The sequence below is a fragment of the Ciona robusta genome, chromosome 10, assembly GCF_009617815.1.
Source record: "Ciona robusta chromosome 10, ASM961781v2".
Lineage (NCBI taxonomy): Eukaryota > Metazoa > Chordata > Ascidiacea > Phlebobranchia > Cionidae > Ciona > Ciona robusta.
Genome location: NC_143244.1, coordinates 718547 through 746251, shown reverse-complemented (window position 1 = coordinate 746251; position 27705 = coordinate 718547). Strand labels below are relative to the sequence as shown.

Genomic DNA, 27705 nt, shown 5'->3' with positions numbered 1-27705 from the left:
ATTTTTTTAATATTTTTCAAAACCTATGGTTCCACATATGTAAGTGACCATACCAATAGATTGACCTCACTTTATGGTCGAGTTGTTGACGAGTAACTTGATACCATGGACGAATCCTTTAACCCATTGAGTAAAAAGGGAGTTTTCGTTCTTTTGTGTTTAGTTCGCGAAATTCTTAGCCGATTTATTCTGATCTTACCAACTTCCGAAATAGTTGGAACAATACTGGCTTTCTGTCGTTTAATTCTTGTTTGCTGTGAAACTTTTACCAACCAACCATAGTTTATAAAAAGTTTCAGTGGGTCTGGTGCGGAATTGTTAAACCACTTTTTTAGTTTTAAACATTCTTGTGCGACGTAAACTGATTAAAGAAATGAAAAAGTGCCGCTAAGAAAAATACTCCTTGTCTAAAGCAGGTAAATAAATGAATGCTAACCATTCATCCTCACATAGCGGGGTAACGACAGTCATTATAACATGGTTGTTCTGTTCATTAACGCCGTGCCCGATGCTTACGAGTTCCACTGTATGTAATTTTGTGGGTGATTGGTTCGTTTCTTTCCTGCATCATGCCCAAACATTGGACAACAACAACAGCACGCGATGTTTAAAGTTACATTTTATATTAACATGTTACAAAACAGGCAAACTACGTATATATCAGTGGTTATTATTAATGCACAATCTTCGACCATTAGACTACACGTCACAACACGATCTTCATGTGCAGTTTACGAATCATCTAACATGTTCCACCAGCAGCGTTATTCCCAGCCATGATATTATTGTACATGTCTCGAATACGTCTCCATCTGTTGTAATCTCCCATCCACATCGCTTCAATCTCAGCCAGATCTAAAAGGAAAATCAAATTGAAATTGTGGAACACAAAACGCATTCAAGATATATAGTAGGGTGGGGAAAGATGGGACACCTTTAACACAAAATATCCGAATATCCTGATCGTGTTTTAAACAGTTAATACCGGTCTATGGGAGTCGTGAGGATACGGTTTTATAATTCTTTGAATGTTTTTTGTTTACTACTAAATGGGACGGGTAAATACAGTTAAAAAGTGTCCCATCTTCCCCCACCGTACTATATTTAAGTTAGGGGCTTGTATGTTTTTGTACTTTTGATTAAAACGCGCGTTCTGAAGAAATGGTTTAACTTCGTAGATTACAGATAAAAACAGTTGATGAACCAACAGTCTAACAATAGTAGAGACTTATGGTTGATGTAATTGGCCCCTTTGGCTTGTATCCCAAATCCCCTGGCATTTCTCGCCGTAGCACCTAACTAACCCATACAGGGAATCCACGCATTTGCGGTAAACAGACTGACACACTTTAATCTTCTGGAAAAACATTTCGAAACTTGGAAATTTCTATGACGCCCAGGCTAAGAGTCTGGTAATACGCAGGCATTATGTGGACACTGTTTGCGAATGCGTCATCAATTCATCATCTCTGCTTTACACCTCATGGCCATAAAAACACTTCTCCTCACTTACTTGTGTAATCGTGGTCGGTGCAGTAGCAAACATGACATTGGTTGATATCAAGCTCACACTTCAATGCGTTGGCGGTCTTACACATGTTAACTGGTCTAAATGATGCGCATTGTGGAAGTGGTGGAACTGAGATGAAATTTTGCATCCTGTGAAATAATTGATATGAATATAACGTGTGGATACTATATAGCGGTATTTGATGATATTGTTCACGCATATCCGTCCTCTTGTGGCGCACACGGTTTCGCAGCCACGCTTTTATTTGATACTTTTACTCAAAAAGTTTTAGCGTGCTTTAATGACCGTCGTTTTGTTGTTATTACCTTTATTTCAATCTTCGCTATATATACTGTATTCGAATAAATAAATTTTATATTTTTTAATGTAAGTCTCCTTCTTGGAAAACGTCAAAAGAGATTAAATATCATTAGTGAAAAGTTCGGTGATAAAAACTGGTGTCTAAAATCTGTACAAGTCTATAAGGTGTTAAAACTTATTTTTCGAAACCCGATACACTAGTTTAGTATTCCCATCATGTGAAAAGTTAGAAGAGGCTGGCCAAGTATTTTGAGTTTTGTAACTTCATTCACCCATCAACAATGCGAACGTGCGCGTGATCATGTGAGTCGGTGCCGCCGTATATTTTTACCAACCCCCACAGTTAAACTGGGATTTTCTCCCTTTAATGTTTGTGCGCTGTTTTGACGCTCTAAAACATTTGGCCCGTTTTACAAACGTGGGGTTTGGGGAAGTGAGTATAATTGGCCATCACCCTGCCCTAAATTCCAGGTTACATGACGTGCCTTGCCTATATAAAATATAGAATTACGCCAGCCAGATAAATTAGAAATGAAGTCGGCCATTTTTTAAACCAGATTCTTGTATATACATATTAATGGGCAGTGATGGCTTTTGCCTTTCCTTCACACAAATCATAAATACATCCCAAATTGCCGCTCGGTTTGAAAGCGGTGTTTATGAAATATCAATGAAGTTTACATGTTCATATATATAACCTCAGTAAAAACTTATGCCACTCCTATTCTATATGTAACATAGTAAACCCGCGCAGAAGAACAGTCAGTTTAATATGCGTTGGTGTTACATATTTGCTTTAAACAAACTATTTGCTCTTCCCACAATCTTACGGAACTCGACTTCTCATAAAACATGAAATAATTTTAGGTTCAACAGACACGCATTTTAACTTGGGCTGGTTCCCCATACAGCGTGTTTTAACGACTGTCGTTTTGCGGTTTATTCCATTCTCTCCATTGTTTTAATTAATATGATCTTCGCTATCGTATTCGAAGAGATAAATAAAGTATTATGTTATGTTATGTTAACTACTTACTTCCACTGTCTGAAATCTTTCATCCATTTCGACAAGAACTCAACTCTCCAGTTAACATAGTCGCAAACCCAAGCTTTTCGTTTCATGCATGTGCTGGTGCCGGCGTAAAAACGGTCGCATGATGGCATTACTGTAACTGAAAACATTGTTGTTATTGTGGGTTTAGCAGCCACGCTTTCGTTTCACACTTTTCCTCAAGTAGTTTCTATCCACAGGGTGTTTTATTGAGTGTTGTTTCGTTCCTATATCACGTATTAAGTACCTTCTCTACCAGCACACGTAAAATGGCTGACTATGGTAATCTCTATATAGGTCGGTTAAGACTAAACATAAACTATATTTTATTTTTCCAGTAAGATGTTTGGCTTTAAGTCACTCTTTTTATCCATGGAACATGTAAACCTTTTTAAGGTTTTAGGATCTTAATGGCCGTTTGCCGACAAGTTTTTCCATTCCTTTCGCTTCTTACATACCGTATAACCGAATAGTCAAAATAAAGTTATGTTACATCAAAGTAATCATAGGTAAAGTCAGTAAAGATACGAAATCGATAAACGACCAAGAAATGACCCAGGTTTCTCGCGTGGTCAGTAAAGTTCCGCACGCTTCATTTGAAAGCTATGGTTGGTCACGCGCTTTAGCATCCATGGTAAAATAAACAGAGAGCAAATTACAGCGCGTTAAAAATATTTTCGACGTCGCCAATATAGCGGCGCAAACATTTCTTCGCTAAAATGCTTGTATTCTACCCTTATGGGTGGGATCCTACAGCGAGACACACCAGGGGACTTGAGATTTAAGCCATACTTGGCCTTTTTGATAATAAGTGCTTATAAAGTATAGCTGGTCTTACGGAGAACCTGCCATAACAGAACCCTGTATTCATTCCGTAATTCCCATAATCTGTACATAATATATTATGGGCTAACTATATGCGGTATTTGGTATCCGAGGTATTGGGAAATATTTTGTCGCGCATATTCAATATAAGAATCTTCGATTATACCTTATTAATACACCATAATTTATGTATTATATGTACAAAGCTGAAGTGTACAAGATATTTCAGGGCCAGCATTATGTGATGTATTTGTAAACTATGTGCTATTATGCGTTAAATTTCATTATTGTCAATACATGGATCTCTCGTGTGTGGATAATATATAGTACGTGGGCGAAGATGGTACATTCCCTTTCTTCGTTCCATTTGTAGTTAACAAAAAAATATTTACAGAAATATATCACCGTATCCTCATGACTCCAAAAGAGTGCCGTTAATTGTTTAAAACACAATTACGAAACGTGGGAACTTATGTGCCAACGGTAGCCCATCTTACCCTATACTTTACTATATATTAAATACTGGAGCCTTGAGCATACATGGCCTTCGTGGTATAAAACACCCCACAGTAATGCTTACCATCGGGGTTGTTGCAATTAGACGTGCTGCAGAAAGAAAGTGAACAACTGTCGATGGTCCCAACGACCTGAGGGCCGGCTCGAACTTGGTCGCATGTCGGTCGGAAGTTTGTGTGTGAGCAGAATCCAGTCACCCAGTGTACTGAAAAAAGCAAAGTTTCTTAAGGTGTAAAATAAAATTTTGTGAGATAGGCCGCAACCTGGTTTAATTGAGAGGTATTTTTCATTATGAAGAATTGAAATATCAAGTTAATTTAATGCTGCGACCATTGTGGGGGTGTTTGTTCTTTTGTACGACTATTGAAAATTGCTCCAAACCAGTGGTCACTTATGTGTGGTCTAATTTGTCAGCTGCGCAGAAAATAATCACTCACAAAGTAACAGACATGGTAACTCACGAACGAGATGCATGGCATTGGACAAATGTGCTAAATTCTAGTTTCCATGCAATATAAATAAGTTACATTCATTCATTTGTATAATGTAACGAAGAAAACTTAAGCGGGTCACTTTAAACAACGGCGTTTATACTGCTGCCTTTGCTACTGTAGTCACAATATCAAATTTTCGTTCAAATATGAGTTAAACTACTCACTTGTGTGACCCGGTGCAACCGTGTTTACTGCGCGAATGCTTCCACACTCATTCACACCCATTTGGCACTGAATGTAACCGCCATTCCTTGAAATGAAGGTTCCGTTTGGATAGGTGACAACGGTTCCGTTAAAACATACAGGAGCAGGGGTGACAGGGACTGTTGGAATATAATTGAATATATTAGATTGGTTTAACCTGTGACAGATATACAGTCTATAAAAATATAGGAGTGGTTTAAAATGTCAGAGTGTTTCATCGCAACTTAAGCGTGGAGCGTCAGGGTGTGTCCGAATCTATTTGTCACGGCCCAGGTAGACGTAAGCGATCTACACAAAACTATACAAGTTGGGCTTAGTCACGATTTATGAAGTCATAATCATCTTAAAATAGGTTAAGATTTGGCCAGATAGCAATAACTGGGGATCGATAACAGCATATCTTCATTTATGTTTCATTTAAGAACATTAACATATTACCAGGTTATGACGTGTCTCACCGTCCAGTCACCTCAGTGTTGCACTATGTCTCATAGCAAACCACTATAACGTATATAGGCTAATGCATTCATGATAGCAAACGACTTACCGTTCGGGCATCCTGGCAGTTTCAGATTCTGCATGAATTCGATGGCGACGTGGATTCCGATCCGGATCTTAGGAATAAGATGATGTAGGTCTGGTGTAAGGGCGAGTCTAAGAAGATTGTCCAAGCGATCGGCAGAACATCTGGTGTGCCATGCTGTGACAATGTGTGTGCCGAAGGTGTTCATGGCACTGTTGGGCGAATAGGAGTGTTATTACTAGAGGGGCCGTTTTGAATTATTTAACTGAATACTTCTAAAATACCATATTCAAACCGCTGTATTGAAAAACTTTTGTCCTTTAGTTACTACCGGTTGTGTTGTATGTTATTTATTTCTACACGCTTTCCAACTTGCACATATATACCGTTATGTGAATGCGTATTCAGCAAACTCTGGCCTAAACCCCGGTCCCATGACGCGCCTCATTATAGGATCCAGTCCGCAATGAATCGTCAGGCAATCGTCTACATTGCCGTTTTATCCACCATACGAACAACATGATATTAGCCAGCTTCATTATCTTAAGCTGATTTCTACCAATATTCTTATCCTCTTACGTGCACATTTCCCCATGTGTTGTCGCCCTTTGCATCGAAACAGCAGCTTCAATCGACCACTTGATAAGATCGTCTAAAATTTCTCCAGTACACACGTTTTGTTGAAGTCCGATTTTGATTGGGTTTGAAAGCAATAGTAACAAATTTGGGTCAACAACCCCAAGAGTGGAAGGACAGATACCGTTTTGAATCATGTCGATGATGGGTTGCGAGATGTTTGGGATGAGACCAAGTGCTGAGCTAAGGCTCGTAGCGCTTCTTGCAATTGCAACGACGGTCTGGAGGTACAGAATAAATAATATGAATAGTTTGAATCTTCGGTTACGGAAGCGAAAAATGATAGGCAGGATATAGAAACAATACGACAGCCGTTAAAATGCGCCTATGATTAAACATACGTTTACTGTTAAATGGTTGAAATTGTGTTTAATAACTCGTAAAGATGTCAATCAAATATCTTACCGGGTAAACTGCTCGTACACCTGGAATAAAGTCGAGGATGGTTGGACAAGAACCTGACAAACAGTTGGCAGTTACACCTCCCAAGCATCGAACCATTTGGTCCAAGTTTGTCCTGGATCACAAAAGAAGGATGATTACATTTTGACTCCTTGTGTTTGAATATTATGAAATGCATTTTTTTCTTGGTAGGGCAACAACGGTCGTTATATCACGGATGTTTGTTCACTGCATTTTTTATAACGTGGGTTACCACGTATGTAAATTATTGGACGGTAATTTTGTATCTTTTCCTTCAATATGAAGCTAGAGTAGATGGGGGGGAGGTGGGATACCATTTCATTTTAAATTTTTTTCGTTCTATTTGGAGGAAAACAAAGAACATTCAAAGGATAATAACTGTTTAAAACACGATCAGTATATTTGGATATCATGTGATAATAGTTTCTCATCCTCCCCGTCCTGTTATATATATTTTGTGAATCTTACTTGCACATCCCGGGATTATTGTATGGCGCATCCTTGAACCAAGGGCCCATGCATTCAAATGATTGGTTGAGGGTTTGTTTCATTGTGCACATTGGAAGAATCTGGACATCTGTTTCAGGAACACAGGAAAACGTGAAACTTAACCTTAAACGTGTAAAAGATATGGCAACCCTTATATTTTATCTTGAAGTTATTACGACATTGTGGTGGCTCGCACCCGCCTACGCTTTAAGCTTGAGATTTAAATATTCGTACCGTAGGTTCACCAAACTTTTAGGGGTGATCTGTTTGAGAAGTAACTTACCGTTAGATGGCGTTTTGGGGCAGCTTTGGTTTGATGCCATTGGAACGTTGCAGTTACTGGTGTTGCAAGCAGAGACACTGCAGTTGATCACCATCCCAACTGTACTGTTGTCCATGCGGATGTCGTGGCAGGTAGTTTGTGTTGCGGGTGTACTGCAGCGACCGAAGCGAATGTAATCTGAAGCAACATCGTTTAAACTGTGATATATTCGTAAATGTGGTCATGATCTAACACTACTGTTGTTGAATGATTTTCATAGCATTATAACACATCAAGTGCTACTAGATCTGTAGATTTCATTTCAATAAAAGGGGGTAAAACGCGTTTGATTAAAAAGTACTCAAAAGGGTGCTCGTGTAAAAAACTACGAAACTCTTTATTATATTATAACTTACATGTCCCATTGGGCTGAGCGTTAACGTACTCAGTAAGGTCGCATTGTGTGGCATATGCTGGACAATGACCTACACTGCTACCGTCAGCAATTTCAGGCCCGGTGATCGAGGTGTAAGCCTTCCAACCCTGGAAACAACTGAGGGGGGGTGCTGGTGTTGTAATGTTGGGTGGGGAGGGTGAGGTTCCTGGTCGTATGGCGGCGGTTGTGGTTGACGTTCCTACTGTTGTGGCGGCGGTTGTGGGGGGAAAGAATCCTGGAATTTAAGTTGGTGTTGCAGGTTCATACGTAAAGATAAATGCATCTATATTTATTAGATACACGGTAGGTTGTTAAAACTGGACAGTGAGCATGGGGTGTAAATATTTTGTCTATACTAAATAGGTTCACAGTTTTATACTAAAAGTATAACCTATTGAATTTGCGGCAAATATTTACTCGGCATGCTTACACTTTTCGTCGTAAAGCATCAGGTTTTTCTTGTTGTTTTATTGTTTATTGTTCGTTGTTTTAATATATTAGATTTACCTGTCTGTGCATGACCAGTAGTTGCGTATATTCCAATCAAACACAATATCACAAGTTTATTCATATTGAGGCGATACTTTGCAACTCCTGTAAATTATAATCGACACAGAAGTTAGTTTTTCATTCACAATAACAATGTCAGTAACTCCTCACTAAAACCTGAAATACTTCCAATACACCTCATCTAAAATGAAACGGCCAACCTGATGTAATAAAGTATTGCACCCTGTTCAATATTGATAGAAAGTCGAAACGTCAGTACTGTAATAAGTTTGCCAGAAGAGCTTTATAACTAGACACCGGTGTTACAAAACGTTCTCGTGACTCGCTAACATAACCCTTGGAGAATCGTTGGGGCGTTTTAAACCCTCTCGCCGCTCTTCTTCGTTTCTTTGTTGCGTAAGAATAGAACCGCGTACCTTTTTCGCGAATTTAAGAAACGTCGCTTTTCATTGTTCGCCAACAGGAAACAATATAACGAAGGAAGGGGTAGGAGTGGCCCAACAACTCATTTTGGGAATATTTTTTCGAATCGCAACAGAATTAATATCTTAGTTCCCGTATCCACGGCCACTGCCTTTTATGTATGTCACACCCGAAGTTATTACGTTCGCGTGAATCAAACCATCAGATGCAGCAACACGTTTTAAAATATTGCATTAACCGAAATAATATTTCTTCCAATCTTGAACCACACATTCCGCTTGTCAAAGTATACAAATTCAAAACAATAAACGCAAAAAAACTTTGTTGGCAATTCTTCTTACTATTTATTGTAGATTCCCCCAGATTCCAAGATCGTCAACCAATTCTTTAATCTGGAAGATACGTTTGCTTCTATTGAATGGGAATATTTTGTTGTCATAAGACCAAGTGTGACGTAACAATGACAATGAATGGTATAACAAAGTCATACTCGAACGTTGAATTGTTCAATTACAAAAGATATTCATGATGTTATAGAATTCCTTTATAATACGTCACACGAAAAGACCTCTTCTACTGCGACGTTAAATACTGTAAATCCAAATTCGCATCTCAAACATCATTCCCATGCTCAAACATCATTCCCATGCTCCATGCTGGATGCCGAGCCTTTAAATCAAACGGTTTTGATATTGTCTCAGTTTAACCGCGCTATTTAAATATAGTAGGGTGGGGGAAGGTGGGACACCTTTTCATTCTATTCTCTCGTTCCATTTGGTAGTAAACAAAGATCATTCAAATGATTATAAAACCGTATCTTCACGACTCTAATAGACCGTTTTTAATTGTTTAAAACACAATCAGGATATTTGGATGTTACGTGCTAAATGTGTCCCATCTTCCCCCACCCTACTATATTACATTTTCATTTTGTAGGAGAGGGTGGTAAAAATGGAACACTTTATCACATAATATATATATATCCTGATTTAAACCGTAGTTGAGATACGGTTTATAATCATTTAAATGTTCTTTGTTTATTACCAAATTGGTCGAGAAAATGGAAGAAAAAAGTTTCCCCGTCCTACTACATCCTTGTTCATTTCTTCAATTTCATATTTATAGACTTTTGTTATTGTAATCGAAGATCAATCATGTTTTGTTGTATGTTGAATTTCGGAAACCGTAGGTTAACAACGGATGTTTTTGCGTTCTGCTATAAAACGTTGCAAAAACACGGACATTTTTAAATGGGAAGCACTGGCGCCCGTAATGATTAAATCGTAGGATCAACGTTTTCAATAAAACTTAAGGCGGACTTCTTCATCTATAGCTCCCCCAAGATAAAGAAAGAAACATAATTTAGGAAAATTTCGTTGGAAGCGAAAAATAATAAATTATTGGTTTCTTTTTTATCCCAAGCTCCTCGGCCAAAGTTTGGTGTTAATCCGCAGTTGCAAGTTTGCATCTCACTTGTTGGTTGTTCATGTTGGTGTGATGTTGTGTTGATGTCGCATGGTTGTGCTTCTAGTTTGGTTCTTGAGCTTTTTGGACGCTCATGTTTTGTTCAAGGTTTGATTTGCACATTCTGTTGTGCTTTGTGGATTGCCGAGTTTGGCAGTTATTGTTCTTCGTGTTGATTGTGGTGTCTATTATTGTCGGTGGGGGTTGCCATTTATTTATATTATTTGTTGTCGAACTGGGCCCGGTTCCATTTGTTATGTGATATTTTATTTAACACGTAATGGGGTTAAGAACAATCAAATGGTTTAGTTTCAGCTACAGGTTGGGTAACGCCCGAAACTCTACATTTGCTTCAGGAGTTATATGCACTATAACACGAATCATTTTCAGGAATCCTAAAAAGGTGAGATTTACGTTACGTTTTGATTCGGTTTATCATGTCTATTGGGGGTTAACTTATATTTATCTACAGCAGCAGGTTAAACGACTGGTTATCCAGTCGTATGTAGCCTATTATGGCAATAACGGGTTTGTTATGGGAGTGCTAACAAATTATTAACACTTGTTTTCAAACAGACGAAGAAAGAAGGAAAGATGGAATTGATGTATCCGGGTCCTGCAGACGGAGAGGACGAAGAGGAGTGGATGGAACACAAGCTTCAACACCAGTACGGTACAAATTGTAGTACTGGGAACGGTACCGTGAATTTATTACTTACACGTTAAGGTTTAGGGGAGAGTTCTCGAGCGTGGGCCAATATTTTGTTGGTAAGATTAGCTGCACTTCGTGTGTTGTATTATTTTTGTCAAACGCGCTGTCCCTTTACGCTCCGTATTTTTGTCGACTTACAACGAAGAGGCTCTCCATAAAATGTGAACTTTGCGACACAATGCTGGGTTTAGGGCTATTCTTTTAAGTAGGGCATAGCTACAAACAAAACACATTTTCTTACAGGTGTAAATGGTTTTATTCCCCCACACATTAGGGTGTAGAACTTCCCTTTCTTGTTACAGGTTCTCTCTTATTTTCTCTATATAGTTATATTAGAACTGTTGCAGGCAGAATGTCAGTAGTTGTCAACCCGGCAGCGTTGCATAAACACACAACGACACAAAAATGAAAATCAAAAAACAAAAAAAACACATTTCCACTGCTAACTCGTCGGTACCTTGTCGTGGTGCAGTGGCTTTCAAACTAAAGCCGACGATTTAAATTTATAGTTTCCAATATTAATGCAAATTCTCTGTTACAGGATCCTGAACGAGGCGTTGATCAACACAGCAACGACTAGTTTATGAAATGCGTGTTTATAATGTGGCCGATTTATTTTCGTTGGTTGCAGTTTTAATAAACTCTTTAAAAACTTGTCATTGGCAACTGTAAATACAGAATTAACATCACGATGATAAGTCTAATCGGTGTGATTGGTGTAAAGCAATTGTTGATTGAGCGATGGTGATGGGTTGCTACCACTAGGTGTCGCTCGGGAGTTATTCTGCTTCGATTTGTTACGGCGTTCTATTGAGTCTCGTAGGGTCAAATTCCGATTGTACTTTTGAGATATCTAGTCCCGATCCGGACGACTAGTTCAGTGATAAGTCTGAGAAGTATCCGAGTATATCTTTATTGTTGATTTGTATTTGACCATAGTATACACTTCAGTATACTATGATTTGACGGTACATAGATTGCAACAGTGGGCATTATGGCTACTTATTTTCAACGTATTATTCAAATAGAATATATATATATATAAAATAACACGGTTAATTTGTGTATATATGGCTTATACGATTGGTCTTTAACTTCTAATATAACAACGTATACATGATATGCGATACAGTCGCAATTTTTATATACAGTGTATATACAGAACATGTGATTCAAATGGGTCAGCAACGCAAACAAATTTAGAATGTATTGCATCGTACTAATTCTGATCGAAAAAAATTCTCCATGTGCACCAACATAGATAGCTCGCAAGTTTCATCCTGATTAAAAATCCAGTGGTCATTAATGGGTTGTACAAACTATCATACAAATTGAAAAAAATAATTACCCACAAAGTAACATGCATGGTAACTTGCAAGCTGGCACGAAGTGTGTGAAACAGAACACCCGTGTTATAACGACTGTCATTGCCCTGCCATGCGAGGATAAATAAGTTACATACGTGGTAACTTGTAAGCTGGCACGAAGTGTATGAAACAGAACACCCGTGTTATAATGACTTACTTTAGTAAGTTACATTCATCCATGTTTTGTCCATGAACATGAACTTGTCAATGTAGCAATATTGTCCAAAACTAAACGTCGCACATATTTTATTTTCTGTTGTGCTGTGCTTATTAGAGGCTGATCATCGAAATTTGTTTTATAAAACTACTAACTGATTATATGAGACATCAAGTCCGGCGCCGTGGCATTGTGGTTAGCGCGCCTGCCTGTAACCATTAGGTAATGGGTTCCAAGCTCGTCGCTGCTACCATTGTGGGCGTATGTGTCCTTGGGAAAGACACTTAACGACAATTGCTCCAACCCAGTGGTCACTAATGGGTTGTCTAAATTATTCGCCATACATAAAAAAAATCCAAAAAAATAATCACCCACAAAGTAACATACATGGTAACTCGTAAGCTGGCACGAGGTGTTAAACCCTTGTGATAACGAAAGTTACATTCATCCAAGCACAAGTATCGGTACAAAATTTTATTTTTTCAAATAGGTTTGGCACGCATCTAACAAAACGCTAAAGTGCTTTACTATAAAGGCACGAAATGCTATGGAAACTACGTGAATGCTTACAAGAAAAACAAAAGGATGAAATAACTTGTTAAAATGTTTTCTTAATTAATCTCTAATTATGAGGTACATGAATAATAATCACACAGGTTGTAACTATTAGTTAAACATATTCTATTTCTTCAGTAACTTTTCCACTGATACTTGACGCAATTCAATAATTAACATGAAAAACAGTTTGAAAATCTTTACCTGAAAATTAAACGCGTAAGCACAACTACATAAATATCTTATAAAACACAATAGATTTCTAATAAAACACAATAGATATCTTATAAAACACAATAGATATCTTATAAAACACAATAGATATCTTATAAAACACAAGAAATCTTATGTTTATGAGGCAAGCAACGCAGAGTTGAACTCATCGATCTTTCTCGGGGTAAACTTTAGGTGAAGAACTTCGGGGTCGGGATGAATATCTGGGTGAGATAAAGTTGGTTTGTTGTTGTTGAGTAAACTTGTCGCTGGGCAAGACACTAAACGACAATTGCTCCACCCAGTGGTCACTAATTGTTTGTTTAATTAATGCATTCTGACTTCGAGTAATCGCTATTTAGTGTCGTGCCCAAGGACACATCAACAGTGGTAGCAGCATTGGGCTTTGAACCCCATATCTTCTGGTTACGGACATTCACCCACCCCTCTTACCCGTGTATTATCGGTGAATCAGATATCGTCACCCTCTTTATGGGTGAGGGGGATCTCCCCATCTTCAGGGGAATTCCCTCACATCTGGGTTTTCCCCGGTTATCTTCAAGGTCCGCTTGTAGTGAGGTGATGGTGGATTTGTATCTATGATGTAACAATCGGATAAGAAACGAACATTTAGACCAACCACAGCAGTTTAACATAAGATATATTTTTCGTCTAAAATGACATCATCAGTCCAATATTCTAATTCTAATAAACTGAAGAAATCTAAATATTTGCTTACTTATTGTATCTCTCTTCAATTCTCTCCCTTTCTTTCTTAGATTCCTGAAAAAAGGGAAAAGGTTAAATGAGAGAAAAAAGAAAAAAGGTGAACAGAACAGCATGCAGTGCTACACAAATGTTAATTTCACTAAATCTAAGTAAAAAACATCCAACAAAATGATTTTTAACCTCGGGGTCAGTATGTCCAACTCTGGAAGAAATTTCGGCCAATAGCGTGTCTTGCCACCTTGATTTGCTCTTATTGGATAAAAACAAACCAATCAAATCACTCGGTTAGTGGAAGTTAAAATTCAAATTATTTTAATTTGGTGAGAGCTAATTAATTAGAAAATAAACTAAAATCCAACGAAACTTTGTAAAAATCCTTGGTTAATTTTGTGAAACAGTGAATTCAAATTAAATATAAAAGTAAAGCAATCGAGTGCCAGTGGTTCTTAAACTCTAAGACATTATCCACGTGTGTTAATGGTTTGTAATGTAAATTACAAAATAATGTAATTATCAGATTATAACACACATAGAAATAACACACCAAACATAGAAATAACATACCAAACATAGCAAACATAGAAATAACATACAGTTTCAAGGTCCGTTGTGAGGTTCGTAACTTTATCTTCCAAATCATGAACTATCATCCGTGCTTCCTTGTTTTCTAACAGTAAAGCTGGAACAAACAAAAAACTTAAATATAAAAAATTCAAACAAATAATTTTACTTAAAAACAAATAATTTTAACTAAAAACAAATAATTTTAACTAAAAACAATTAAAATTATTTGTTTTTTGTTAAAATTATTTGTTTTTAGTTAAAATTATTTGTTTTTAGTTAAAATTATTTGTTTTTAGTTAAAATTATTTGTTTTTTGTTAAAGTTAACTAAAAACAAATAATTTTAACTAAACATCTAAAATTCTTTTCCCCCAGACACAATATATCCCGATGAGTGATGTTTGTGGCAGATAAAACATTCCAAACAAAGAAACAAAGTCATTAACAATAAAACATAAAACATATATCTCTGCTCTTACAACTACAGGTATATTATATTTCCAACAAATTATCTTCTCATATTGATGAAGTCTTGGATTTAAAAGTTTGGGTTTTGTTAAATTCTATTTTGTGCCAAAATATTACCTATTATAAAAATAAATCAATTTTTCACTTCATATAAAAACATAAAAAGTTTGAAAACGTTGTAAATATGAATTTTAACGCAAAGACTGCTATAAACCAATATATGATTTCTATAAACCAATATATGATTTCTATCTTACATGTTTTCTCACGACTTAATGAGTCGACAAGTTTATTTTGCTGAGTCACTTCACACATGAGCGAACGACGATCGTCCTCCATCGAACGATACAATTCCTTCATCTGTTAATATTGTTTCTATTATTATTATTATATTATTTTTATGAAAAGTGTCGAAGCCAGATAAAAAAAATTACAATAGAATCTGAGTTGCAACTTTTTAATAAAGGTTATACAGGATCACATGATGTTTACAATGTAAGCTGATGTAGCCCCTGTTTTTCAACCTTGAAATTATGTTTACATATAAACAAATTCCTGGCTTATTAAAAAAAACAAATAAAGTTCAAATCATGACATCACAAGACATATTGTGAAAGGAATAACTCATTTATGACATCACACACCTGTGTCTTTTGTTTATCCAATTCATGCAAAGCTCGCTCTCGTTGATCCAAACGAAGAAGAATTTCTTTCTTAATAACTTCAAGTTTTCTCTGGGAAGTTTGTAAAAAATCAAACCAATAACAGAGTTCTAGTTTGTAGAAGCTTTAAGTATTAAACCATGGTGACATTGTATTCTGTATAAGTTTGCAAGCAACATGCGGAACTATCTTAAACCACCATCCAGTACATACGGGAAGAATAGCAATATCTTGACAATGCAAAGGGTGTCTAGTTATGCTAAAGCTTCTAGGCTCAATGAACACAAATTTTTTACAAGTCACATACAGCATCTTACACTCCTAAATCTACACTACACGCCAAATAATGAAACTCTGTATTAAATAGTTTTCCACCATCTTACACCCCAGCATACCTCACCCCATACTTTGCCACAAAAACACTACCATCAACCACAAAAGTTTACATCTACATACATACAAATCATCTAACTTGCGGGGCCACATAAGTAAACTTGTTACACCCAACATACTTTACCCATATTCCTCCCAACCCCCACACAACACACAACACCCCCAAACTACTTTCAAAAACACGTACCTTAACCTGTATAGCCCACCCTCCATCTTTCCTCCCATGCTCAGAAGATCGCAAACTCACATCTTGTATCCCAACCACCGCCTCCACCTCACTAAGTCCCTCCCCAATGTCGTCCATTCCTCGCTCAAGATCTTGTTCAAGTCGTCGTATCTCGTCTCGTGACCACAAGAGGTCTTCCTCAAGCTTGTTCGCTCGAGCTGAGTTACGACTTGCTTCGGCACACTAGAGGAGATAAAGAGTAATTACCATGGAAACCAGAAAATACATTTAGGCAATACTTGCTGTTTTTCTTACTGGGATAATTTCCAATGAAGGTTGTAACCGGCAAATAAACTTTGTCTTAACAAACTTGGTAGCTTATTTTAAAATGTAATTGCATTAAAAACTGGTTGTTTTCAAATTTACACATTTTTAAAGGTAAGATCTTCCACAACAAACCAGCGAATCTGGGATTTAGAACCAAGTCACACATTATCCCAAACCAACGTTCCCACCTTAGTTTCATAATTTGACTTTACGAGCTGAAACTTTTCCTTCCAAGTTTTAATTTCCGACTCAGCTTTCACCACATTGCCCTCGAGTGTCGAAAGTTCATCTTTCGCTTTTGATAAAAGTTTTTGTGCGTCGCGATTCGCTGCTTTCGCTTCGTTTGTTTCCATCTGAAAGTTCCATAAACAAATGAAAGCTTAAAACATATCCTAATTGCTAATACCAAGATATCACTTATTTATGTCTTTGATTACAGTGGCAAACACCAACAATGTTTAAGCAACATTAATTAGAACTATCTCTCCAACAATCTTTCCTATCTCGATACAATGACCATGCACACACTTCTGCTTCCCCACTTTACTATTTCCATACATTAACACACACACCCACTCATATTAACTTCCCCCCTCCAAGAACACCCACTCACGTTAACCCTATGAACCCCCCCCTCTAAGAACACCCACTCACGTTAACCCTATGAACCCCCCCTCCAAGAACACCCACTCACGTTAACCCTATGAACCCCCCCCCCCCCTCCAAGAACACCCACTCACGTTAACCATATGAACCCCCCCTCTAAGAACACCCACTCACATTAACCCTATGAACCCCCCTCCAAGAACACCCACTCACATTAACCCTATGAACCCCTCCTCCTCCAAGAACACCCACTCACATTAACCCTATGAACCCCCCTCTAAGAACACCCACTCACGTTAACCCTATGAACCCCTCCTCCTCTAAGAACACCCACTCACATTAACCCTATGAACCCCCCTCCAAGAACACCCACTCACATTAACCCTATGAACCCCCCCTCCAAGAACACCCACTCACATTAACCCTATGAACCCCCCTCCAAGAACACCCACTCACGTTAACCCTATGAACCCCCCTCTAAGAACACCCACTCACATTAACCCTATGAACCCCCCCTCTAAGAACACCCACTCACGTTAACCCTATGACCCCCCCTCCAAGAACACCCACTCACGTTAACCCTATGAACCCCCCTCCAAGAACACCCACTCACATTAACCATATGAACCCCCCTCCAAGAACACCCACTCACATTAACCATATGAACTTCCACCCTCCAAGAACACACACTCACATTAACCCTATGAACCCCCCCTCTAAGAACACCCACTCACATTAACCCTATGAACCCCCCTCTAAGAACACCCACTCACATTAACCCTATGAACCCCCCTCCAAGAACACCCACTCACGTTAACCCTATGAACCCCCCTCCAAGAACACCCACTCACATTAACCCTATGAACCCCCCTCTAAGAACACCCACTCACATTAACCCTATGAACCCCCCCTCCAAGAACACCCACTCACATTAACCCTATGAACCTCCCCTCCAAGAACACCCACTCACATTAACCCTATGAACCTCCCCCTCCAAGAACACCCACTCACATTAACCCTATGAACCTCCCCCTCCAAGAACACCCACTCACATTAACCCTATGAACCTCCCCCTCCAAGAACACCCACTCACATTAACCCTATGAACCTCCCCCTCCAAGAACACCCACTCACATTAACCCTATGAACCCCCCCTCCAAGAACACCCACTCACGTTAACCCTATGAACCCCCCCTCTAAGAACACCCACTCACATTAACCCTATGAACCCCCCCTCCAAGAACACCCACTCACATTAACCCTATGAACCCCCCTCCAAGAACACCCACTCACATTAACCCTATGAACCTCCCCCTCCAAGAACACCCACTCACATTAACCCTATGAACCTCCCCTTCCAAGAACACCCACTCACATTAACCCTATGAACCCCCCTCTAAGAACACCCACTCACATTAACCCTATGAACCTCCCCCTCTAAGAACACCCACTCACGTTAACCCTATGAACCCCCCCTCCAAGAACACCCACTCACATTAACCCTATGAACCCCCCCTCTAAGAACACCCACTCACGTTAACCCTATGAACCCCCCCTCTAAGAACACCCACTCACATTAACCCTATGAACCCCCCTCCAAGAACACCCACTCACATTAACCCTATGAACCCCCCCTCTAAGAACACCCACTCACATTAACCCTATGAACCTCCCCCTCTAAGAACACCCACTCACGTTAACCCTATGAACCCCCCCTCCAAGAACACCCACTCACATTAACCCTATGAACCCCCCCTCTAAGAACACCCACTCACGTTAACCCTATGAACCCCCCCCTCCAAGAACACCCACTCACATTAACCCTATGAACCCCCCTCCAAGAACACCCACTCACGTTAACCCTATGAACCCCCCTCCAAGAACACCCACTCACATTAACCCTATGAACCCCCCCCCCTCTAAGAACACCCACTCACATTAACCCTATGAACCCCCCCTCCAAGAACACCCACTCACATTAACCCTATGAACCCCCCTCCAAGAACACCCACTCACGTTAACCCTATGAACCCCCCCTCCAAGAACACCCACTCACATTAACCCTATGAACCCCCTCTAAGAACACCCACTCACATTAACCCTATGAACCCCCCTCTAAGAACACCCACTCACATTAACCCTATGAACCCCCCTCTAAGAACACCCACTCACATTAACCCTATGAACCCCCTCCAAGAACACCCACTCACGTTAACCCTATGAACCCCCCTCCAAGAACACCCACTCACATTAACCCTATGAACCCCCCCCCCTCTAAGAACACCCACTCACATTAACCCTATGAACCCCCCCTCCAAGAACACCCACTCACATTAACCCTATGAACCCCCCTCTAAGAACACCCACTCACGTTAACCCTATGAACCCCCCCCTCTAAGAACACCCACTCACATTAACCCTATGACCCCCCCCCTCCAAGAACACCCACTCACGTTAACCCTATGACCCCCCCTCCAAGAACACCCACTCACGTTAACCCTATGAACCTCCCCTCTAAGAACACCCACTCACATTAACCCCATGACCCCCCTCCAAGAACACCCACTCACGTTAACCCCATGACCCCCCTCCAAGAACACCCACTCACGTTAACCCTATGAACCTCCCCTTCCAAGAACACCCTCTCTTCGTCAGCTTTCCTCCCCACCCTCTGAACGGCCTCCATCCTCTCTACCTCCCCCGAGTGGATACGAGAATTCAAACCTTGAAGTTCCTTCTTGTGCGTTTCGCGTTCCTGCACAACAACAAATATTTCTTACCACGAAAATTAAAATTTGGAGTTTTTTTTACTGGAAAGAAAGTGTGGTTTAAAGTTGAATACAGAAGTTTTTAAAGAATCTTGCATCATGTAAAACAAAGCAGGATAGGTGGGTTAAACATGGGTTTCTCAAACTCTGAAATACGTTCAGATATGTCCTAAAACTTTCACTGCAAGTGTTTCCAATTTAACGTACATCAAACTGTTTAATAAAATTTGAACATGTAGTGACAAAAATATCCGCATGAAAAGCTTAAGAACATTTAAAGCCAACATTAAACTTACGATTTGCATTTGTTTATGAAGAGCACTAATTTCCATCTGCATGGCATTGGTTTGCTTCCTCGTCTCATCTTCCAACTTCTCCATCTCAATCCTCACGTTCTTCTCAGATGAAAGATGAGATTCTAATTCAGAGTTGCAGAGTTTTGTCTCCCGGATATCACGCTGTGTGGGGCGGTGTTAGTATATAGGGGTGGGTGTGTAAGAGTGTGCTTATACATGAGCTTGGATATCGAGTAGAAGATGAAAGGGGGGCAATGAGTGCCAACAGGCTGATTTAGGCTTAATTTATTTTAGGTGTGAAGTCACAAAAGACTTGGAATGTAGAGCAAAGTTTGACGTACAGTACTAAAACCCATGGTGCATCTCACAAAATGTACAGTCTTAGTTCTTGGGTTTAGGGATACGAGTTGTCAGCTTTGAATTGACATTTTAAACAAACATTGGAAGAATTATTAACAAGTTCCAAGATTTGGTTGGTGAAATATATTAACAAATGAAAGATAACTTATAGAGCAGGGGTTCCCAAACTTACTTTATCGCGTGCCAAAATGTGAAATCATAATTATGGGTCGGGCAAGGTTTTCCCTGCTATATTGACGACGCGACTTGTATTGGCCAAAATTTGGTTATAACGAATACTGTTAGTTAGGTCAGGAAGTTCGACACACATGCTGGTAACAAACATGGCTTCCAGAACAGATTAAACGACACGTACTTGCGGAGTAAAAGACAAAGTTTCACAGTTTTTTTGTTGAATCATGTCGCGATATAACCCCTATTTTACCAGAGTAACAAGCGTGGCAGGTTGGCTGATGCTGTGACAGTCATAACTATTTTTGTGACATAACAAAGACAATGTAAATTATTACAGAACTCAATGAAACATTTCTAGACGATTTTTTAAAGTAATATGTTCATTTGTGAACGTATGCAATCGGTAATTTTAAAGTCCTCTGAGGGCCATTTATTTTGCTCCTGCGGGCCGCAGTTTGGGAACCCCTGTTATAGAGAAACAGCAGTACTAATGCACCAAATAAATACATTAAAATACACAGACCACACAAGCATACCTGTAGCTCAGTTGTTTGCTGTTTAGACAACTCCAACATTGACTTTAATGAATCATTTTCTTCAGCATTTTTTTCTAACTTATGATTTAAGACTGAGGTTCTGTAAAACATGACACCATGTAAAATTACTTGTCAAAAATACTGATAATGGTCAAAAACTAAACTTATAAAACTGCCTGTGAAAGTAGTGCAACCAAATCACAGGTTTGGTTTGTAGAGATCATATTACATGGATAAAATATGTTTATTAGTTTTCATATTGCTCTTTTATTACTAGATTAAAAGAGGGTTACCATTAAATAAAGAGGGTTACCATCACCACAACTTACTTATCCATTGATTCCCTTAGTCTTGCTTCAAGTTTCTCCGAGTTTTGCATCATTTCCTGTACGTTACGCATGAGTAATCGCTTCTCCTCATTGGTCTGTTCAAGTTCGTTGTCATGTCGACGTAATTGTTCATCGAGTTCAACTCGTTTGGCCTTTAAATATAATTTACAATTAAACAAAATACCCACTCGTATAGTGAAGGGTCCTTTATCTGTTTAAACCCATCTCTTAAAGATGTCAACAAAACCAATGCCCAATTTATTGAAAATCAATAAACAGAAAAATTCTTTACAAATGGAAATACTTAAACAGCTGTTCCTGCTTCCCACTAACAAAAACTCCTTAATAAAGGTTGTTGTTATTAAACTTACGATCAAATCTTCCATTTCTTTACGAAGATTCTCCGCTTGTTGGAAAGCTGTGATATAATATGAACATCTTAATTAACATTCCTATAAAGTGATATTTGTATGATCTCACTATCACTGCCGCTAATGGTACTGTAGGGTATTCGCATATTATTCAGAGGACTTCATGTTTGATACTGGATGTTTAATGATGTTCCCATTGTGGACTTGTGTTTTCTTGGAAAAGACACCTCACAGACTTGTTAAAATTATCCATGCAGTAATACATGGGGTGTTAAGTTATGAACAAACTCCGGCTTTCCCCAACACACATGATCCCTGCCATAAACCTTACCCATATATAACAGAACAAACCAATCCCTTACCATTATTTGCTTGTGTTTTGCTTCCAATTGAATCTTTCACCAATTCTTCATTCTTTGTGTTGAGCTGCTCAATGTTTTCACGCAGTCGGTCAATTTCTTTTTCTTGTTTCCGACATTTTGTTTTCCATCTTTTTAACATTGTGATGTCAACAATCAAACAAATAGAACAACAATATATTGATATAATGTATAACCAAAAAACAGTTTATAATTTTTATGTTACCAGTGGGGTAATGACCCAAATAGAATAGAATACAGTTCAACTGTGCAGCCAAGTACAAAGTACTTTAGTTAGTTGAGTAAATGTTCTATTTACTTGTTTACTTGCACTACTAAATGGACTCTCAAGCCATGTCTTAAACTTAAGTTGCTTTGATTTGATTAGTTTAAAAATCACAACTAGGTTAAGAAAACATTTTGTCAATAATCATATCATTAACTTCCAATCATTGTGATGACATGTTTACAAAATCGTGTAACTTTACCTTCGGATAAAACCATGCATCATATTTTTGCACAACAACTTACTGTCTTATCGTATCTTGAGCCGCACTTCTTAATTCTTCTTTTTCTTTCTCGCATTCATTCTTCCCTTCTTCCATTCGTTGAACGTTCTTTGTGTATTTCTCAGCTTCCCTGGTGTGTGACATTATAGGAACATCATGTGACATCATAATAACATCATGTGACATCATAATAACATCATTTGACATTATAGGAACATCATGTGACATCATAATAACATCATGTGACATCATAATAACATCATTTGACATTATAGGAACATCATGTGACATCATAATAACATCATGTGACATCATAATAACATTATGTGACATCATAATAACATCATATGACATCATAATAACATCATGTGACATCATAATAACAATATGTTGACTATCTTACCATCAAGTCAACTACTTTATAAACCACACGGTCCGCACCACTATTACACTATGATTCAAACCACCATCAACAATAAACTTGCGCGTTTACAAACCACCAACCTCGTTTGTTCTTTAACTTTAAGCAAAGCATCTTCAAGTTGGTGACAAACACGGTCACGGTCTCGTTCCGATTCATCAAAGTCTCGTTGAAGTTCATTCAGTTGGTGAAGAATTCTTGTGTTGGTTTGCTCTTTCTTCTCCAGATCTTTCGTCAAAACCTTTCAATATAATTTAGGATCAACTTTAATTTCAACGTTGCTGTTGCTAGTTGCTACAAGGCATGCAATAAACATTCACTAAGTGCAGACAAGTATATATGTAGACGCCGAACACAGACAGTCACAGCTCACAGGATAATGTATATTCTGCTGGTTTTGCTAAAATAATTGGTATTTTGAAAGACTTTGTACTAACATAAAAATTTAACACAGATTTTATATAAAGCAACAATTGGTTTGCTATGAAACTAACTTGTTATGGAATCAATTTCTATTGTTACAAGATAAACTACTTGTTCTAAAATAATGTCCACACAATCATACATATTATGACATCACACACCTCAATATGATCAGACAAATGCTGTCGTTGTCTTTCACTTTTCTCGAGATCTCGTCGCAAGTCATCGAGTTGTACGACACCTGCTGACCGCTTGAGGGCAGCACGGAGCTCATCGATCTCTCCTTCTTGTCTCGTTCGTTCACGCTCCATTCGGTCCGAAGCTGGTATAATATTTCTATTATTATTCACAAACCTTCTGATAGACAAGGGGCTGAGACACAGGCAACAGTTTGTCTATTAGCCAAAATCAACTATAATTGAACAGTTGCATTATTCTAAATTTGGTGATATTTGAAAACAATAAAATCTCTATGGGTAAGGTCCTAGTGCCAGGAATGCCACGAGAGCAGGGATGAAGGCCATAGTTGGTTCTTTATGCAATTTGATAACAGATATTTGAGTTCGGCTTATAAAAAATAATAAAGTCTGGCGAACTTATTTCCGATAACCTAAATAGATGCAGTTTTAGCAATAAAATAAGTCTGCCAAGTTGGCCTTATTAATGCACAACCGACTTGTGCGTAACTGCACCTATACACCCACAACCAACACCAACCTGCAAGTTTCAGTCGGTCTTGTGCCTCCCTTTCAGTTTGTGCTTTACGTTCGGCTTCTTGTTTCTGGATTTGTTTCTGAAGTTCGCCTCTCTCTTTATCAGATCTGTTGATTAACGCTCGTAACTCACCTGTGAGATAATGTTTAAACATTGTTAGAACTACAACTTTAACCCATCCACTGAAAGAGCTTCCAGCATTCCCAACCCCTTAGTGTTTGAGTTTGACTTATTTTAAAGTTAAACATTACGTCATAGAAATACTATAACAGTCTAAATTAAAAGAAAACAAAAACTGAAACACTTTTTGAACACTTTTTGATAATAAGTCTGTACAAATGTATTATGAAAAAGAACATGTGAAAGCACTGATCAGTATAGTAGCTAGTTTACAACCTTTAACGTAACGTAACATACTGTTGTATCAGTTCTACTGGCTTGCTACAATCACACCACCACATTAAGAAAACTGTTTATGCAAAAAAATGTAGTAAATGTAACTAATTAGGCCTAGAATGAGGGTTTTTAAACCATAGTAACAGAATACATACAAGCAGTATGTAATGTTCAACTATGATGTAACAATCACCTATCTGACTAATCAAAGCCTCCCGTCCACCCTCCGATTGCTCCAAACGCCTCCTAGTGGCCTCGAGCTCGTTTTCAACCAGACGTTTCCCCGACTCCATTTGTAACAATCTCGATCTTGTTGCTGAGTCATCTTCGGATGTTCTATTGTGACAAAACAAGATATGGCATCTATGAATATGACTAAACACAATATATATTTATAATATATATATATATATACATATATGGATATATGGGTACACCAGGTAAAAAAGCAACCAACAAACCAAACTATAATTAATAGGGGCAATGGGCGTACTCTAGCTAAAAAGCCATACCCCCTGGTCTTGCCACCTCACGCAAATAGAATAAATCTACATCGCAGGAACTGTCCAATATCGGGACACTAACATGGGAAAACATAAAATTTCAACCACTTCACTTACTTAGATTGACTCCTCCTTAACAAATCTTGTGCAACTTGACTTGCAGCGTGCGTTGCATTATTCCGATCCACTTCCAATCCTCGTTCAATTTGTTTCAATCTTCGTTCTACGCGCTCCGATGCACTTTCATTCTTCCGTGAATCAGCGAGGTCACGAATCGAACGTTGAGTGTCTTTCTCTGATCTGGAACATCACAATAATGTTTGTGTGTAAGCTGCTGTAATATTTATATAGAAGTTGCTGCCATGCTTTTTATGGTCTAGTTAGCTCAAGTATATACTTCATTAACAACTAAAACTACAAAACTTATAAACCAAATTGATTAAAATAACGTATTTACTTCAATCTTCTTGATATTTCATCGTTTAAATCTTGTTCCATTCGGTTCTGACTCGCTGATAAATCTAGCAGACGATCCCTTGCCTGTGAACAAACAAACATTATTGTTTAAAGTAATTTTTACACCGCAATATTATTATTACATCACAAAAACACAACTCACAGTAGAACTGAAGTCTCCATCCCCAAACTTACGAGAACCAACCCCGAGACTGCTTGATGGCCTACGTCGAGCTGAAAGAAGAAACTGAGTAACTAAGTATCCATAAAAAAATATGCTTAGGCAATTATTGCCATATAAAATGGGGTGAACACATATGTGCAGTTACATTAATACTTCAAGTTCTCTTGTAAGCAAAAATTGTTCAAAACCCCTCAATTTTTTCCTCCCATTTTAAAACATATCATAATACTGCGCTGGTAATACTTATCAGGCTATCCATACCAGTGATGCAGCCGGATAAACTGGCACCAATAAAGGGATGTAAATACTAGAACCTCTCCCTAAAATAATTGACTATAATAATCCACCTACACTCATTATACCTGTAGTATCGCTGTCATATTCCCTGTTAAGTGAAGCGTCTCTTGACCCGAACCTTGTAGTTGAAGCAGACCTTCTGTTCAGCTCACTTCTCCTCATGCTCCCTGTGTCTCTTGTAAACGATCGCTTTTCACGAGTATTTCGCAATCGATGAATGGAGCCTTCCAAGTCTTCTTGTAACTAAAAAAGTTTGGTGGGGTAAAATTGGGTGATGCAAACAAACCAACAAAAAAGCGATTTTTACCAGTGGTAAAAAATTGTGATTACACAGTTTAACCATGGACCAAACACGAGACATGAACACATACTAATGGTAAAAGCTATTTCAGTTTCAAAGTGATAAAAAACTGTGATAAACATAGGATGAAATTGGTGCCATATGACCCCAGACCCCTCTACAGTTACGCATATGATCATGCCACAAACTGTTAATTCAACAATATTCCACCTTTGTTAAAGCTGACATGGAATCATCATGGACGTCTTTAAAACTTGAGATTTTTGAATCCACACTTTGTAAGTTCCTGTTTGCATCTTCCAGGTTATCGGTGATTCTGTCAACGCGCCGCGTCATTGTTGCCGGGTCGATAATTGTGACGTGGCGGTTTGTGTTGCGTAGTATACCACTAGGTGGGGGTGAAGGGAGCCTTCGACGAGAAGCGTAACTTGTGTGGTACGAACTGTCACTAGATGATGAGTCGTAATGCAGCTTGCGACTCGGCATTTTGATAATATAACAGCCAAATATATGTCTCACAACAAACTATACTAAGCTTACACTTAACATTTGTCCTGGAAATGTGGTTAGTACTCTAGCAGTTGGTAAAACAAAAAACATTGAGGGCACATCATACAATGACACAGGTTTTCCTTGAGTAGTTTTTAAACGTAGTGCGTTATTAATAACTGGTTACATTAATGGTTACTGGTTTGGAGAAATTACCATTAGGTGTATTGCCCAAAGACACAAGAACGGCAAATTCTTGAACCTGAAACACCTACGCCGCCTGTTCTTGCTTTTACTTTGCTTTCAACCATATATATAAGTTATGTATCTAACCTAGTTACAACCACCCAATGTAATCTGTTACAACGTAAATTGCCTAAACCGACTCACACACTTCGACACTTGCCACACTTCTAAGCAAACGATCACCATATGTTGTTGTTAAATGATTATAAATAACTTTTTATGTAACTTCATATTCTCAATATTGTTTATTTCCTACTACACAACAACTACGCTGTAATTATCAGAAGCTTAATTAGTAAGTTACATTGTTTACGAATACAAAACTTTTACTCAGTTTGAAACCACCGCTGTTTTGTTTTCAACCAACTGCAGAAACTACACACGGGGTGTCGAAATTTCTTCTATTTTATATTAAAAAGACAACAAAAAAAAGACAAAAGTCGGCCTGTCTTTAGGCATTAAATATTAATATTTAAATTAATATTTTTAAAAAACCTACAATGTTTTCTCAATAAACCAATTCATAAACAGTAACAAATTTAAGAACGCCGTATAACTTAGCACGATA

General features: G+C 38.3%; 2 protein-coding genes across 3 annotated transcripts; both read right to left on the bottom strand.

The window, feature by feature from the left end:
- Positions 1-606: 606 nt before the first annotated feature.
- LOC149729278 (uncharacterized) lies at positions 607-8357 on the bottom strand. Its single transcript, XM_089887427.1, has 12 exons — positions 8198-8357; positions 7671-7925; positions 7276-7452; positions 6972-7080; positions 6486-6597; positions 6024-6301; positions 5469-5656; positions 4882-5040; positions 4288-4428; positions 2868-3003; positions 1514-1659; positions 607-855 (listed from the first exon to the last, which is right to left on the bottom strand). The coding sequence occupies exons 1-12, from the start codon at positions 8259-8261 to the stop codon at positions 743-745; spliced, it is 1878 nt and encodes a 625-aa protein (XP_089743553.1). The 5' UTR covers positions 8262-8357; the 3' UTR covers positions 607-742.
- Positions 8358-12782: 4425 nt separating this feature from the next.
- LOC149729277 (centrosomal protein 128-like) lies at positions 12783-27425 on the bottom strand. 2 transcript variants are annotated; one of them, XM_089886370.1, is made up of 25 exons: positions 26613-27425; positions 26167-26344; positions 25784-25854; positions 25622-25704; positions 25282-25464; positions 24855-24997; positions 24269-24397; positions 23713-23873; positions 23212-23369; positions 22730-22837; positions 22202-22329; positions 21840-21886; positions 21469-21620; positions 21140-21239; positions 20070-20231; positions 19614-19760; positions 16588-16752; positions 16094-16315; positions 15496-15585; positions 15109-15211; positions 14414-14499; positions 14001-14069; positions 13831-13874; positions 13545-13688; positions 12783-13315 (listed from the first exon to the last, which is right to left on the bottom strand). In XM_089886370.1, exons 1-25 carry the CDS (start codon positions 26886-26888, stop codon positions 13258-13260), a joined length of 3207 nt encoding a protein of 1068 aa, XP_089742496.1. In that variant the 5' UTR covers positions 26889-27425; the 3' UTR covers positions 12783-13257. The 2 variants fall into 2 exon arrangements, with proteins under 2 accessions (XP_089742496.1, XP_089742497.1); XM_089886371.1 differs by lacking the exon at positions 14001-14069.
- Between the last annotated feature and the right edge of the window lie 280 nt (positions 27426-27705).

Bases quoted from the DNA above. Each gene is read 5' to 3' on its own strand.
- LOC149729277 (XM_089886370.1), bottom strand. From the start codon at position 26,888: ATGCCGAGTCGCAAGCTGCATTACGACTCATCATCTAGTGACAGTTCG. The intron at 22,330-22,729 runs GTAAGTTGTTGT...AATGTTAAAAAG, and splicing joins GCTCAAGATACGATAAGACA to ATGGAAAACAAAATGTCGGA. The intron at 15,212-15,495 runs GTGTGTGATGTC...CAATATTAACAG, and splicing joins TGGATAAACAAAAGACACAG to ATGAAGGAATTGTATCGTTC.
- LOC149729278 (XM_089887427.1), bottom strand. From the start codon at position 8,261: ATGAATAAACTTGTGATATTGTGTTTGATTGGAATATACGCAACTACT. The intron at 6,302-6,485 runs GTAAGATATTTG...CTGTACCTCCAG, and splicing joins GTGTACGAGCAGTTTACCCG to ACCGTCGTTGCAATTGCAAG. The intron at 3,004-4,287 runs GTAAGCATTACT...CAATGTTTTCAG, and splicing joins TAATTGCAACAACCCCGATG to TTACAGTAATGCCATCATGC.